The sequence below is a fragment of the Chelonus insularis genome, unplaced genomic scaffold (genome assembly GCF_013357705.1).
Source record: "Chelonus insularis isolate UGA/USDA-ARS -01 unplaced genomic scaffold, ASM1335770v1 contig_269_pilon, whole genome shotgun sequence".
Lineage (NCBI taxonomy): Eukaryota > Metazoa > Arthropoda > Insecta > Hymenoptera > Braconidae > Chelonus > Chelonus insularis.
The window spans coordinates 60,063-74,735 of record NW_023276456.1 but is presented as its reverse complement, the minus strand read 5'-3'; the positions used below and the strand labels follow the sequence as shown (position 1 = coordinate 74,735).

Genomic DNA, 14,673 nt, shown 5'->3' with positions numbered 1-14,673 from the left:
CTGAGAAACTCTTTTCTCAGTTCGACTATACCTATCTCTCTTCTCTGCTATCACTGAAGAAAATAGATCTTTGTTATCATTGTCAGTAGAAGTTAACTGGTGAACGTGTGCAGCATTTAAATGATTTGGATGCAAGTGAATAGTCATCATCAAATACTTAATCCTTTATTGAAACAATGTTTATTAATAACAACAAATTAAAAGGATATTTATTTGGATTATGGGGATTGTTAGTGCATTTGATAATTTTGTGGGGAGTTTTAGATGCTAATTTTCATTCTCCAGTATTAAAAAATTTGCCTGTAGTTCAGCCACTTTTTGGAGCTCCTGCTCGACGGTTATTTTTATTTGTCGCCGATGGAATGAGATATAGAACATTTGATGATGCTCAAGCTCCCTTTTTAAAGTAAAATCATATTCTATTCTTTTTTACTGAATTAAGACTAGTTAACAATTACTTTTTGTTTTAAAAAAATATTTTAGAAGTATAATTAATGGAGCAGGAATGTGGGGTGTATCTCACACTAGAATGCCAACAGAATCAAGACCAGGTAATGTAGCAATAGCTGCTGGTCTTTATGAAGATCCTAGTGCTTTATTTAAAGGATGGAAAGAATATCCTGTAGACTTTGACTCAGTTTTCAATCAAAGTTATAAAACATGGGCTTGGGGAAGTCCTGATATCATCCCAATGTTTGTCAAAGGTAAACTATTTCTTGTATACATATATTCAGTTCTTAATCTTATCTCATCTTTAGGAAGTAGAATGAATGTTTATGGTGATAGTTACCCACATGATTGGCAAGACTTTGATAAATCTTCCATCAAATTGGATTCATGGGTTTTCGAAAAATACTTCCAATGGTTAAAAAATGATGCTTTAGAACTGAAAAATCAAAGTGGAATTGTTCTGTTCTTTCATCTTTTAGGCTGTGATACTGCAGGTCATTCCAGTAAACCTCATTCCAAGTATGTTCTAATCGTATTAATGACTAAAGTCAAGAAAAATCTATCACACTTTCTCATCACAGACACAATTACTGTACCTGAACATTCAATTTGGATTTAGAGAATACAGGGGTAACTTGAAATATGTAGATGAGCAGATTGAAGAAGTTGTGAAAAGCGTTGATCAATTTTTTAACGACAGCAAGACGGCATACGTTTTCACTGCTGATCATGGGATGACTGATTGGGGTTCACATGGAAGTGGTTCTACAGATGAAACAGAAACTCCAATCATTGTTTGGGGTGCCGGAGTTAATCACATAAATAGTCGACAAGATATAGAACAAGCTGACATCACTCCATTAATTGCATCACTTCTTGGCCTTCCAGTTCCAGCTAATAATGAAGTAAATTAATACTGACATTTGTTTATTTAAAGATTAATTTATTTGTCTAAATAATTTATCATTTATAGGGAATCTTACCTGCATTATTTTTAATTCCTGAGAATAAAGATTATATAGCACGAGCTTTAATGAACAATATTGAACAGTTATATATTCAAATAAAAGCAAATCGTGTTGTAGCAAGTGGCGATGGTCCAAGCCATTTTAATTGGCGAGAAAAAGAATTAAAAAACATGATTAATGATATTAAAAATCTACTAAACGAAATGAAAATTGTAGAGGCTATTGTGAAAGCTAAAGAAGCATTAAAATTAAGTAAAGAAGTATTATATTATTATCGAAGATTTCAAAGAAATCAATTGATAATGTATTTAACTATAATGTGGTTGGGTTGGATAGCTTTATTAATTTTAAAATTGACTGGTGTTAAACGGCAAACTTATGACGACGATTTGAATAAATATTTCACTTTAATAAATTTAATATTCTTAACAGCTGAAATCATTCTCAGTATTGATCATGTTGGTACGATCTTTGTTAATTTCCTTATTTTAATTTATTTATTAGATTGTGTATTAAACTGTGTGTCAAATTTAGTTTCAGGAAGACAAGATTGGAGAGTATTAGGATATGGCACTATTGCATTTTTCTCCATCTGGTTAGCATGTCGAAGTGCATTGACTTTATCACCAACTTTCCATGTGAAAGACAATAAAACTGCACCAATAATAATAAGCAGTGTAATAGTATTAATAATAGTAATGTCTGTTGGACTAATTAACAAATTATTCTTTAGCTTAGCTATGATAATTACTGCAATAATGCAGAAAATATTAATTAAAGATACTCCTAAAGCTCTTTTGTTAACTGCTGGAGCTCTAGCGATGTATCCAGCATTTCCTACAGTAAAACCAAATCCTCAAACAGCGATGGTGTAAGTAGAAATTTATTGATTATATTTTAAATTAATAAAAAATACATCAATTGTAAAAAAAATCTATTTTATTTTGATTATTTAATACAGATTAATAAGCCTGGTCCTTGGAACTATTATTTTACTGAAAAAGACGATGGAATTATTAATAATAGAATTAATAAGACTGTTGATAGTTTCATTGATTATAACTGAATTTATTGATGGTCGAAAAGGTTTATCTTGGATTATTCTGATCACTAGTCCGATATGCATCTGTCTTTACTCTTCAACAAATAAAGGAACAAGATTAGCTGGAGTTACACTGGGATTACTCTGTCCTCTAACCTTGTTATCAGCTTCCTATGAACCACAAGTTTACATACTGCTTGCTGTGCATTTAATTGCTTTACTAAAAGCTCTTGAGAGAAATCGAACAGTATCAGGAGTCAATAAAAATAATCACAAATTATTGACTCTAGAAGATCTAGTCATAGCTGCATACTTTGTATCCTTTAAAATTTTTTTTAAATTTTTGAAATATTTTAATAATTGACAGCTTTTTGATTTATCCTTTACTAAATTAAATAGATGCTGTATATACTGCTATCATTTTTTGGCACAGGTAACATGGCCAGTATTAGTTCATTCGATCCAATGTGGACACGATACTTCATCACAGTATTTTCACCTTTTACTATGTCAGCATTAATTTTATTAAAATTAGCAATACCTTTAGTGCTGGTGGGATGTGCAAGCCACGTTTTAGCATCTTCGTCAATATTCTTAGCTGTCCTATTACTCGGTGACTGTTTATCATTGCCTTTAATGTTCAGTGTTACTTCACAAGGAAGCTGGTTAGACATCGGGACTGCTATAAGTCGCTACACAATAGCTGTAACATTACCATGTTTATTTTTAGTTCTTTACTATCTATCAAATCCATTAATGACGTTAGATTTATCAATGATTCGTTCAAAAATATCAACCAAAAAGCATTTAGTGTAAAATTCTAAAAATATTGTGGTTCAATCATTAAATAAGAATTAATACTATTTATAAATTTTTATAATAAAATCTGAATCAATTATTCATATGATTGTTTATTATTGCACCCAAGATATTTATTTAAATAAAATGGAAAATACGTACACAATTAATATAATATAAAGTATAAGAGTCCACCCATTAATTGACTTAGAATTTGAATTCTTTATATTTCTTTGAAGATTTCGTTTCTTGCCCTTGCTGTCGTTTTCTCTTACTCTGTGAAAAAAATTATATTTAGTAATAAAATCCAAAAGAAATTAATTTTGCAAACAATATAATAAATAATAATAAAACAATTTACCTTTTGACGTTGAACATGATCTTGTAACATATCTGAGAGGTCTTCACGTCTGAGATGGGCTTGCCTTGATCGCATAGTTTCCTCATACCGTGAAGCCATAGCTTCAGAGTCGAGATCAAGCTCACTAGGATCTAAAGCAACTTCAACAGTTCCATCTTTTTCAACTCTTGATTCAGAAGTTGACCCACTTATTCCTCGTCTCGCAGCAGCTATGACAGATGGAGGAGCTTGACCACCAGCACCAGTCATATCATACACATGGGTACTTCCCATCATACTGGCCCCAAGCCCTTCTGTTCTTCTTTCTTGAAGAACAGTATACAGTGCTGGAGTATCACCACCTTCCATTTCACTCTCAATCTTTTTCTTCCTCAATTCGATAGTTTCTGGAGTTTCTAAGCCAGCAGGAATTGATGCAATTCCACTTGGAGTTATCAATCCTTCTGCTCCAGGTGTTACTAAACCACTAGCATCTCCATCTGCTTCTTTACCATCACCATCACCTTCATCCCCTTCTTCTCCTTCATCGTCTTCATCTTCTTCTCCTGATGATTCTGATTCTGGTTCACCCCACATTCCACGATCAACTTCTTCATCGAGAGCATCACTACCTGGTGCTCTTGCAATTCCGAATACATCACCATACAAAGGTCTACCAGTTTCATCAACTGGCGGTTTACCCCAACCACCTGCATGATATCCAAAAGCACAGCCTTCGGGAATAGGAGCATTTAACCCAGGAATTTTTAAATTTGGGTAGCTTGGAGGTGGACCATATCGTTGCATAGCTATAAGCCACGGAGGTGGCACTTTATGACAATTAGGGCCAATAGGCATGCCCAAAGCCGTCCTCAATTCATCAGATAATTCCCCAGGTTTCTTTTCTTTTAATCTTGTTTCAAACTCTTTACCTTCATAATAAAGATCACCATGAATAGTCATCCTAGGTTTTGTCTGCCATTTAAAAAAAGCATCGTGTAGCTTTTGATAATCAATATCGATTTTTCCAAGTTTGGGTCGTGCTCGTTCTCGCATTTTTGCTTTGAGAGTTCGTCCATCATCCCTTTCTTGAAGACTTGCTCTCATTTCTGTGATTCCTGTGCGTTTGATAAAGTCTGGAAGGTCAAATGGAGGCTTCTCTATACCTCGTTTGCCTTGAAGATATTTTCTTTTGAAACACCAATGTCTGGGAACCGGTACCGTATTTCTATGTGCTTTTAACTGAACTAACAACTTTGGATCCCGCGCAGTGACATCATGCATTTCAACTACATCAGGTCTACCAACAAGTTGTTTTAATTCAGCCACACTCAACCTTGTTAATCTCTTTAATTTGCGTTTAGAGAGTCTTGGAGCTCCATTTTCACCGACATTTTGAGCCTGTTGATGTTGATTAGCTTCTTCATCAAAATCATCAATTAAAGGCACTTTACTGGGTACCATTGACAATGGGACAGTAGGTGGATACTGTCCAATGGCTTCACCTTTATCTTTATCCGTCTGACCATCAGGTTCTACGAGTCTAAATGCTTCAAATACTCTTGCAAATTGACGATACATAGGTTCTAAATCAGCTACTGTTGGAATTTCTTGAATATATTCTACTTCTATGTCATCTTTAGGTACAGAATTTTCCGATTCTACAGTCTTTTTATTAAAATCAATTATCTTTTCATCAGAATGCTTCTTTTTCTTCTTTTTTTTCTTTTTCTTGGTTTTATTAGATTTTGCATCAGATTTTTCAACATTTGTGTTTGTTGTTTCTGTTTCTATTGTAAAATCTAAAGATGGATCTTCACGAGTGCCTTCATGGGTAGGAGATGTGCCGGGTACTGATATATCATTTGGATCAGCTCCAACTTCTTTTGCTCGTTCAGTTTTAAATGCTAATGCTTGTTCTAAGGCTGCTGGTAATTGGACTTCTTCATCATTTTCTCTCTCTTTTTCTTCATTAGAACCATGATTCTGCTGCATATCTGGTGGAACTGATACTTTCAAGCTTAAAAGACTTGGCAATGCTTTAGGCGGTTCCGCCATAATTATTTTTTACTGACTAAAAAAGCAAATAGTAATTATAAGATGAATTTACTATTATAATTGATTTAATAGAAATTAATATTGAGTAAATATTAAAACTATATCATCACATTAGAGGTTAAAAAATTTCTTCATATAATTTTTTCGCCAGCAATAATCACGGAATGGATTCTTAGTGTAAATAATTCAATGTTCAGTTAAATACTTGATGTATGATACACCAAAATTTTAATGAACTTTTGCAATCACTGTGATCATGTTATTAACATTAAACATTTATAAATAAATCAAATTTCTTTCACATTAGAAAAATTGAAAACAATACATATAGGGAACGGAATGAAACAGTTCAAATTCCATCTAATCCCGTTTACAACAGAATAGTTGGCTTCATTTTCATGAATTTTTCGGGCGACAGAATATTACGACATCTATAAATCTCAAAACCAAACGCTGCTAGTAATTCAAAACGTGTATTCAAAATTATTGATAACTAGGAAAGTTTTAACAATAAATTGTTAACAATATTTCTTTGTTCATATTGAGAATTTGATTTTTGAATAAATAATTTTTCCATATTATCTGTTGTATTTTGATAATCAATACTAAAAACAAAATTAGTAATCATTTTGAACTGCGTATCGATCAAGAGCCGGTTGTGATAATCAAAAGAAGAGATCGCTCCTTTGTTTTGGCTAAACCTACCCCCCTTAATGAGATTAAATTTTCTTTATCTCAATCAACGTACATATACATTTAGTACTGTGACGCACTTGCGAATATAAAACAAAAAAGTAAACATTTTTATTCTATAAAGGTAAGATAAAATAAATTATAAAAAATAGTAGAATGAATTAGAAATAAATTTTGACTTTACTATGAAAAATATCGAGATTTTAAAGATAAATTATATATTTAAGGACCAAACAACCTCCATTAAGATGGAAGATCCATTTGTGATATGTCCGTTCAATAAAAGTCATAAAATTATGATGAGCCGATTACAGGGTCATCTTTTAAAATGTATGAAAAGTCATTCCGCGACTGGGCCCACTATTTGTCCATTCAACATTCAACATATTATTGATGCTTCTGAAATAGTGGTATTTTTTTATTATTTTAATTATTTGTCTTGTTTTAAAAACTATTCTAAAAAATAATAATTTATACACACATGATAGGGGCACTGCATTATTTGTCCTAGCATTAAAGACGTGCTAACGCAGGCAAATACTCGTGAAAATAAGGCTGATTCGTCAAACAATGTTTCTTCAACATCAACTTATGCTCGTGATTCTGTAGCTGAAACGGTGTATAGTAATACTATTCATTCAAATACTGAAACGAAAATAAAAGTAAGTTGTTTTTTAACTTTTCACTTTATTGATGCTTAGTTTATTTATGACGATTCAAAAAAATTGAAACATTGTGTTATTTTAGACACTTCCAAAATCTTTGAGACTTCCAGAAAATGAAAAGTCCGAAACATCCATAAATGCACCAAATGGAGGAACTGAAAAATTAGGAGAAAATAAAAACCCTCTTCTAAATGCTCTGGAAAAGAGCATTACTTTTGAAAATCACCATACGATAACAAATGATGCTGATTCGAAAAATTTAAGCGTGAATTTTTGGAATGAACCAGAATCATTGGAAATCAACAATATCGACTATGGTGAGATTTATCGAAAATTGGAAGCCTTAGAAGAAAAAGAAGTTACTATTGCAAAAGAAATGCAAATTTTACGACAAAAGGAAAAAGAAATTGGGGACGAAAAAAAAGAGCTTATTGAAATCCTCAAGAGTATCGCTGTTTACATGAATACTAGTAATAATTATCGTACCAATAATAATAATAAAAAAAACACAAATATAACTGCTTGTATTGAAGAAGTCAATACTGATATCGGCAATAATATTGATAAATCTAACAAACCAGCTGGTAATAATTCTAATTATAAATTAGAAAAAAAGTCTAGCAATTTCCAATATGTTAGACCATTTATGACACCACTAACATCATCACCTCCAATTCCAGGATCATCAGCAAATTCAAGTAATACACGAGCACTTGGAAGAGGAATTATGCGTATTTATAGTCAAAGAAAAGTGGCGTCAAAAAAAATAAGTCAATCTTAAAGTCACTACGATGTTAAAGACTGTAGTTATGAAAGTGTAGATTAATTTTTTTTTATTATATTACTTTGGTACTTAAGAGTATTTACTATATTGTAAAGTTTTTTTTTTTATTTCAACGATTTTTCTACGAAACTTACAACGATAAAATAAATAAAAAATAACATAAGAGATATTTCTAAGAAATTATCGAATAATTTCTGTGTATTAAATAACGTCAACTGAATTGCGTTTTACTTGACATCTAAAAACAATTGTCTTATTCTTTGTAATTGAGAACTTTTTCAATATCATGCACACTTAATAAAAAAAATATAAACATTTCTTTAATTTAGTTTGATGGAAGAATTATTTATAAGTAGTATTAGATTTTTTTTATTGCGATTGATAAACATTTAATATAGGTGATGATTGGTGTTTTCCTAAAATCGAGTTGACCTTCAGGAAAACAGTGATCACAAATGTTTATAAATTCCCAAAGATAAAATCGTTTCATGACTAAATATTGATTACCCGTTAGAATATTACCGATGATTACCCGTTAGAATATTAATACTACATTGTGAGAATCTGCGTTTTAGAAATACTTAACGTAATAAAGGATCAGAACGCAGACATTCCTAGTCTTGTAAAGTGAGACATGATAATTAAGTAGAATAAGAGTATTTATCAATTTAGTGTAAATTGTGTTTTTTATCATAATAATTACAAAATTATTGATTAAATATTTTTTGTCAAACATTTAAAAGCTTAAGCTAGAATGGAAAATAGTTTCTATTTAACGTGCCCATTGGATAGAAATCATAGAATTTTGGTGGGAGGATTACAGAAGCATCTTAAAAAATGTATAAAAAGTCGTTCCATGAATGGACTTACTAAGTGTCCATACAACCGACAACATCAAGTTGATGCTTCACAGATATTGGTATTTTTCTATGATTATTGATTTAAAAAATCATTTTCAATCAACAGTTTTTTTTCATGTTATAGGAGCATTGTGATACTTGTCCCAATGGTAAAAATATACTGAATCAAAAAACTACTAACAAATGTAAACAAAATTCTTCAAATAACGATGGTTTTCCAATACGAAGCTCTATCAATCATCCTAAACCTAATATAACTATTGAAGAAAAACTACCGGAATTAAGAGTAAGAAATTTATTGTATCTTTTTTTGCATATTTATAAACAAATATTTGAGACTATTCATTACTTTTTAAGAATTAATCAAAATGTATGGTAAATCCTCTTGTAATGTGCATTTGATGATAATTCTAAAATGACACTGAATATCTATGATTTTGATTGGAAACATTTTCAGGAATGTAAAACAAAACATTTAAATGCTGCTGATTCTATTTTTCCATTAAAGAATCAACATATCAATAATCATTCACAAATTTCAATATGATTATTGCTATTATTATAATAATAGTAATGATGCCATAATATTAGCTTTATTTCAGTAATTATTCTCATTCAATGATTATTTCTGTTAATAGCAGAACGGTAATCGTTTTCTTAGCATAAATGATGCATTAATCCAAGAAAATGTTTACAAAAATAAGGATGATCTTTCACTTAATAATGCATCTTCAATGAAGAATGCTGCTTGTCATTCTACAACTACACTTGAAGAAAATGGTACTACTTCTTCAAAAGATTATTTTGAAATAGCTGCCGAAAGTCAACTAGAAAAAGAAGTAAGTAATCTCGTTCCGTTCTTGTAAGTTGTTGAATTGTTAAAATTTAATGTAAATATTGTAACGTATTAGATATTTCATCCAAAGCCTCTTAGACGTCCGGCCATTGAAACGTTACGAACATCGATAGTTAAAACGCCCATGGAAGAGCCTTGTATTCAAAGAATGGAAATACATAAAACAGATAAGATCTCTTCTGAAGTTGTTGGAATGATAAACTCAGAATCAGATCATACAATTACAAGTGATACCAATTCAAAGGATTTGAGCTCACATTGTGCTAATCAACCAAAGTCTTTGGCAACCAAAGATATTGGAATTGCTGAGCTTTATGAAAAATTAAAAAAATTAAAAGCAGACGAAGTTGCTATTAAAAAAGAATTACAAATTTTGCGGCAAAAGGAAAAAAAAAAATGAAGAACAAAAAAACGAACTTATTAAAATATTTAAAAACATAGTTTTTCTGCCTGCTGATGATAGTAATGATGAGAATAATAATTAAAAAAAATAAATAAATTCGTCACGATTTTACGTGTAAAATATTGTAGTGTACTGTACTGTATTTTGTTTAAATAATAATATGTTTAAAACATTGAAAATTCTTTTTTACGTTTTTTAATGAAAATGCTTCTAACATAAAATGTCAGATCAATAAAAAAAAATAAAATGCATTAATTAATTATAAAACTCTCAAGCATTTGGTATACACATCCTGTGCTGACGTATATAAAAAGCTGTTACAATTATTTAATTAATCCTTTAAAATAATGTTTTTGTTATAATTTTCATACTCGAGTAAAATTTTCACATCGACAAAATATGTAATAAAAATTTTGTTTTTGCTGTGTATGTAAATTATTTTAATCAATTTATCAATTAGGCAATGATAAAAAAAATTATGCTTGGTCTGGAGACTTCCCTTTCTCTTAAAACATATCCTGAACGGTCATTGGTAGAAGGAGAAGAAACTCAACATGTAAACATTTCAAAGAAGCGTTCCCATTCAGCTTAGTTGTCGAAAGCAGCCCAAAGTGATCGGAAGTGTTGTTTATTTTACGCGACAAATATTTCTCTTTGTTCTTCACTGACAAGGTATAATACATTCGAATAAATACATATAAAGCTTAAAATTAGAGATTATTACAAATAATTTTATTTTACAAACTATAAAATCATAATTCACGTGTTTTGTATTTCTCGAATTAATATCGGGAACTTTATATGTTTAATTATTTCGTGTTTATTTAAGCAGATTGGTACAAATAAAAATGGAAGATACAAGACTTACCTGCCCTTTTGAACCAAGTCATCGAATTAATGCAAGCCGTATGCAATTTCATTTAACTAAATGTATCAAAAATCAAACAATGATGGGAAAATCAGTATGTCCATATAATCCTTTACATATTTACGACGTCAACGAGATACTGGTAAAGTATTTTCGTATTATTTTTGCTACATTCAATTGTTAAAACATTTTAGAATATTTTGTTTTATACGCATTTAATTTCATATGACAGCATCATTGTAAAAATTGTCCTAACAATGCGACTGTACAACAGCAAGTATATACTCAAGAAGACAAAAAATGTTTTGCCAACGTTCTAAGTCCCGAAGAAGCTATGAGACAATTAGCAGAAGTTTTACCAGATGATGACAGTTGGGAACGGGTAATAAATTATTACATTACTATTGTACAAGTTTTCAAATATTTTTATTCAAATTTTATAATAATGAAGATTCATACTGTAAGCAGATACTTGTAGAATATAATACTTTTAATCTGTAATACGCATTAAGTTACATTTTTGTATGCTTTGAATCTTGACTCAAAGTAATTTAATGCTTGCTTGCCATAGCAATAAATTGTTCTTTACGAGTTTTTAATTAAAAAATATTATTTCAGCGACACGCAATACAGGGTCCTGGTTATGATCCAAATGCTGAAATTGAAAAAAAGCTTGTTTATCGTTCATTGAATGTTGAGTCCAAATCGAAAAGAGAAAAATTTAGAATGCAAGAAAGACGTCGTTTTGCTGAACTAGAACGAGAGAAAGAGAACTTTGAAGATAATAAAGTTAGTATTTTTAATTCTTTTCGTGTACATAAAAAATTAATCTTTTATTTTATTTAAATCTAAACATTTAATCGTTTATAGTCATTATCACCACAATCACTACGTCGTCCACGAAATGAATCTGTCCTCCTTCAAATGGAAAATACTACTAGAAAGCCACAATCCATTTCAAAGGCTGAAAAACTTATCAATGCAGGTATTAGTAATAACAAGGACGAAGACAATTATAAATCTGATAGACCACAAACTCCCGACACTTTCTATCTTGATTCTGCTCTACTTCATCAGTTGAAACAATCATTAGCTATTTCTGATAAATCAGAGTGCGTTGCTGCTTTCCAAGAATTGGAAACTCTAGAAGATGCAAAAAGAAATAATAGAGACCAAAAGAAAAAAAATGAAGAGCAGCTAATGAATATTAAAGAACGTGAAGCCCAGATTCGTGAGCTTGAGAAAGAAATGGAATCAAAAGCAAAATCAATTGATATAAAAAATAAAATTATTGAAGAAAGAGAGAAAGAGCTACTAAAATTACTTGTTCAGAAAGCTATTCAATCAGAAAAACCATCCACTGATGAGAATACCAATAACAAAGTTGATGCAAGTGTTGATGATAACAGCTGTAATGATAAATTATCAGAGAACAGATTTCATAATAAAAAGAAATCATCAAAAGGTCAGAAAAATGTAGAATCTCCAACTAAAGTAAATCTGTCCAACCCAAAATGTGCAGCAACTTTTGGTTCATCATCCTCTTTAGTATCATCATCAGGATCAGAATCATTATCATCACCACCACCACCTCAAGCTCCAGGAACAAGTCGAAATGGAAATGGCACACGATCATGTGGGCGAGGCATTGTTCATGCTTGGAATTTGAACAATCTACCGAAAATTGGACGCCCTACCGAAGAAGACAAAGGAAAAAAAGCTTAAGTTTGTTTTGAAACATTAACCATAACATTTTTCAATATCACCCACATTTCTTAATTTTATATTCATACTTTTATAAAAATAACTTAAAAACATGATCTTTTTCGGATAATTATTTAAATAATTAGACTTTTGATAAGTTTTAGTAAATAACATTCCGATAATTTAATTCTTTTATCATTACTCAATATTAACATAAAAATGATTTAATTTAAAGTCTGAAACCAAAAGAAAAAATGATCTTTTTATTTATCTTTACGTATATTTTAGATCATTATTTTTTGAAAAACTAATCTCCATGTATTATCATTCTACATAAATTTAACGTTTAAATTTTAGATACATGGAAAATTGTATCTAAATTCAAGCTTCATTCTTTTGCAGTTACTTTTGAAATATAATTATCCATTAATTATCTTTATAAATATATTAACTTCATTTGTTTTTTATTATGTTATAATATCATACTATTAATTTCTAACTACATTGTATTATTTATCATAGAGAAATAAATATTAACATCAAAGTAAAAAAAATATGTTTTTATTTCTTCAAGTTTTGTGTTTGATAAGTTCATGACTTCTTAAATAACGTTTTTGAGCAAAGGAACATCCACATTTCTCACAAATAAAAGGTTTGTCTGTTGAATGAATTCTTTTATGTCTTGTTAAGCCATATTTGACGCCAAAGCATTTTCCACAAACTTCACAAGTATGCTTTTTTTCACCAGTATGAACGGTTGTATGATCTTGTAATTGTTGTCTCCATCTGAACCCCTTCTTACAATACGTACATTTGAATGGATATTGATCAGAGTGAGTTTTAGAATGAATATATAAAGCTGCTTTTGTCTTAAAAGTTTTCCCACAAGAATCACAAACATACGGTCGTTCTCCTGTATGAATTCTTCGATGATCTTCCATTACTTTTTTCATTGCAAATGATCTTCCACAAATATCGCAAGCATGATTTTTCACTCCTTCATGAACGTGTTTCAAATGATAATAGAGACTACCTGTTAATGAAAATTGTTTTCCACAAATGTGGCAAGTGAACCGTCGCTCTTCAGCATGAGATTTTAAATGAATTTTATAATTTTTTTTTTCTCTGAAAATTTTATTACATGCTGAGCAATGGAATGTATTTAATTTTTTATTTTTATTAGTTGGTTTTTCTAATATATCACCAACACTTTGCGTAGAATTTTTCAATGCACCTTGTTTATAAGTATTCTCTTTTTTTAATAAATTAACCTTCAGTTGTTCTTTAGCATTTACAACATCAAAAGAAAAGGTACGACGAATTACATTAAATTGCTTCTCTTCAAACGTTGATACTACTTGCTGAACTTCCTGAAAATCAGATCTGTAAAGAGAAGTGATGGTTACAATTATTTTTAAATAACATATTATAAAAATAATTAAAACAATTTTAAAATTATGATAAACATTTGTTACATTTATAAATTACATTTACAATAATTTTATTGTTGATTCAAATTAAATAGATAGTTTCACTTATAAAAATAATTCGTTTATTACAATTTAATATTTTATAATATAAATATTTCTTAGCTTAAGTAATTTTATTTAAGCTCATACTATTTTTCAACTTCAACATCAAACATAAATAGTTTTTAAGATAATTTCAGTATCTTTTCACATATCATGTTTATTTTTACAATGCCTCTTCAAATAACGTTTTTGATTAAATTTCAGTCCACAAATGTTACACACATAAAGTTTCTCAGTTACATGAGTCATTTTATGTCTACTTAAACAGCCAGTAGTACGAAATGTTTTATTACAGACATTACAGGTATGAGGTTTTTCCTTAGTATGTATTAAAATATGATTTTCTAAGTCAAGACGACGTGGATAAGCATGGTCACAAATATTACATCTGTATTTACGCGTATCTTTAGACTGATGGAATTGATAGTGAGTATATAAAGACGATTTTTGTCGAAAGCATTTACCACATAATTCACAAATATATTGACGGCCATTCATATGAGTGTAAAGATGTTCTCGAAGGTTAGCTTTAGAATTTAATTCCATTCCACATTGATCACAGGGAAATTTCGTTTTATTTTGAGCATGAATAAGATTTTTATGTCTATTTAATCCAGAAGCTGCATTAAACCTTTTGTCACAAAAATCGCAA

The 14,673-nt window shown here is 30.1% G+C and overlaps 6 protein-coding genes across 11 annotated transcripts; 4 read left to right on the top strand and 2 right to left on the bottom strand.

Moving 5' to 3' along the window:
* The first annotated feature begins 6 nt into the window (after window positions 1-6).
* On the top strand, window positions 7-3,289 carry PIG-N (Phosphatidylinositol glycan anchor biosynthesis class N). The gene is made up of 8 exons (XM_035080112.1): window positions 7-406; window positions 484-704; window positions 759-969; window positions 1,070-1,355; window positions 1,424-1,880; window positions 1,953-2,289; window positions 2,380-2,776; window positions 2,860-3,289. Exons 1-8 carry the CDS (start codon window positions 177-179, stop codon window positions 3,274-3,276), a joined length of 2,556 nt encoding a protein of 851 aa, XP_034936003.1. The 5' UTR covers window positions 7-176; the 3' UTR covers window positions 3,277-3,289.
* LOC118065066 (splicing factor 3B subunit 2-like) lies at window positions 2,466-6,328 on the bottom strand. The gene is made up of 3 exons (XM_035080113.1): window positions 3,620-6,328; window positions 3,421-3,534; window positions 2,466-3,163 (listed from the first exon to the last, which is right to left on the bottom strand). Exons 1-2 carry the CDS (start codon window positions 5,654-5,656, stop codon window positions 3,466-3,468), a joined length of 2,106 nt encoding a protein of 701 aa, XP_034936004.1. The 5' UTR covers window positions 5,657-6,328; the 3' UTR covers window positions 2,466-3,163; window positions 3,421-3,465.
* On the top strand, window positions 6,101-7,967 carry LOC118065067 (putative uncharacterized protein DDB_G0267716). 2 transcript variants are annotated; one of them, XM_035080115.1, is made up of 5 exons: window positions 6,101-6,473; window positions 6,577-6,759; window positions 6,838-7,011; window positions 7,097-7,598; window positions 7,695-7,967. In XM_035080115.1, the coding sequence occupies exons 2-5, from the start codon at window positions 6,598-6,600 to the stop codon at window positions 7,793-7,795; spliced, it is 939 nt and encodes a 312-aa protein (XP_034936006.1). In that variant the 5' UTR covers window positions 6,101-6,473; window positions 6,577-6,597; the 3' UTR covers window positions 7,796-7,967. The 2 variants fall into 2 exon arrangements, with proteins under 2 accessions (XP_034936006.1, XP_034936005.1); XM_035080114.1 differs by having other exon boundaries at window positions 6,102-6,473; window positions 7,097-7,967.
* A 351-nt stretch (window positions 7,968-8,318) lies between these two features.
* Window positions 8,319-9,995, top strand: LOC118065068 (uncharacterized). 4 transcript variants are annotated; one of them, XM_035080117.1, is made up of 5 exons: window positions 8,319-8,454; window positions 8,542-8,717; window positions 8,783-8,944; window positions 9,297-9,497; window positions 9,570-9,995. In XM_035080117.1, exons 2-5 carry the CDS (start codon window positions 8,553-8,555, stop codon window positions 9,912-9,914), a joined length of 873 nt encoding a protein of 290 aa, XP_034936008.1. In that variant the 5' UTR covers window positions 8,319-8,454; window positions 8,542-8,552; the 3' UTR covers window positions 9,915-9,995. The 4 variants fall into 4 exon arrangements, with proteins under 4 accessions (XP_034936008.1, XP_034936010.1, XP_034936009.1 ...); XM_035080119.1 differs by having other exon boundaries at window positions 8,331-8,717; window positions 9,585-9,995; XM_035080118.1 differs by having other exon boundaries at window positions 8,332-8,717; window positions 9,300-9,497.
* A 498-nt stretch (window positions 9,996-10,493) lies between these two features.
* LOC118065077 (uncharacterized) lies at window positions 10,494-12,806 on the top strand. Of its 2 annotated transcripts, none has more exons than XM_035080128.1 (5): window positions 10,494-10,589; window positions 10,750-10,927; window positions 11,018-11,167; window positions 11,404-11,574; window positions 11,656-12,798. In XM_035080128.1, the coding sequence occupies exons 2-5, from the start codon at window positions 10,766-10,768 to the stop codon at window positions 12,508-12,510; spliced, it is 1,338 nt and encodes a 445-aa protein (XP_034936019.1). In that variant the 5' UTR covers window positions 10,494-10,589; window positions 10,750-10,765; the 3' UTR covers window positions 12,511-12,798. The 2 variants fall into 2 exon arrangements, with proteins under 2 accessions (XP_034936019.1, XP_034936020.1); XM_035080129.1 differs by having other exon boundaries at window positions 10,524-10,589; window positions 10,747-10,927; window positions 11,656-12,806.
* Window positions 12,807-13,058: 252 nt separating this feature from the next.
* On the bottom strand, window positions 13,059-14,567 carry LOC118065083 (zinc finger protein 43-like). The gene is made up of 3 exons (XM_035080135.1): window positions 14,170-14,567; window positions 13,631-13,872; window positions 13,059-13,522 (listed from the first exon to the last, which is right to left on the bottom strand). The coding sequence occupies exons 1-3, from the start codon at window positions 14,565-14,567 to the stop codon at window positions 13,059-13,061; spliced, it is 1,104 nt and encodes a 367-aa protein (XP_034936026.1).
* Between the last annotated feature and the right edge of the window lie 106 nt (window positions 14,568-14,673).

Coding starts and splice junctions, on each gene's coding strand:
- PIG-N (XM_035080112.1), top strand. CDS start 177: ATGTTTATTAATAACAACAAATTAAAAGGATATTTATTTGGATTATGG. Junction 407..483: donor GCTCAAGCTCCCTTTTTAAA/GTAAAATCATAT, acceptor AAAATATTTTAG/AAGTATAATTAATGGAGCAG. Junction 1,881..1,952: donor TCTCAGTATTGATCATGTTG/GTACGATCTTTG, acceptor TGTCAAATTTAG/TTTCAGGAAGACAAGATTGG.
- LOC118065066 (XM_035080113.1), bottom strand. CDS start 5,656: ATGGCGGAACCGCCTAAAGCATTGCCAAGTCTTTTAAGCTTGAAAGTA. Junction 3,535..3,619: donor ATCATGTTCAACGTCAAAAG/GTAAATTGTTTT, acceptor TTTTTTTCACAG/AGTAAGAGAAAACGACAGCA.
- LOC118065068 (XM_035080117.1), top strand. CDS start 8,553: ATGGAAAATAGTTTCTATTTAACGTGCCCATTGGATAGAAATCATAGA. Junction 8,718..8,782: donor TTGATGCTTCACAGATATTG/GTATTTTTCTAT, acceptor TTCATGTTATAG/GAGCATTGTGATACTTGTCC. Junction 8,945..9,296: donor AAAAACTACCGGAATTAAGA/GTAAGAAATTTA, acceptor TTCTGTTAATAG/CAGAACGGTAATCGTTTTCT.
- LOC118065077 (XM_035080129.1), top strand. CDS start 10,766: ATGGAAGATACAAGACTTACCTGCCCTTTTGAACCAAGTCATCGAATT. Junction 10,928..11,017: donor ACGACGTCAACGAGATACTG/GTAAAGTATTTT, acceptor TTCATATGACAG/CATCATTGTAAAAATTGTCC. Junction 11,575..11,655: donor AGAACTTTGAAGATAATAAA/GTTAGTATTTTT, acceptor AATCGTTTATAG/TCATTATCACCACAATCACT.
- LOC118065083 (XM_035080135.1), bottom strand. CDS start 14,567: ATGGAATTAAATTCTAAAGCTAACCTTCGAGAACATCTTTACACTCAT. Junction 13,873..14,169: donor TGTAAAAATAAACATGATAT/GTGAAAAGATAC, acceptor TTCTCTTTACAG/ATCTGATTTTCAGGAAGTTC. Junction 13,523..13,630: donor TACATTCCATTGCTCAGCAT/GTAATAAAATTT, acceptor TTTCATTAACAG/GTAGTCTCTATTATCATTTG.
- LOC118065067 (XM_035080114.1), top strand. CDS start 6,598: ATGGAAGATCCATTTGTGATATGTCCGTTCAATAAAAGTCATAAAATT. Junction 6,760..6,837: donor TTGATGCTTCTGAAATAGTG/GTATTTTTTTAT, acceptor CACACATGATAG/GGGCACTGCATTATTTGTCC. Junction 7,012..7,096: donor ATACTGAAACGAAAATAAAA/GTAAGTTGTTTT, acceptor GTGTTATTTTAG/ACACTTCCAAAATCTTTGAG.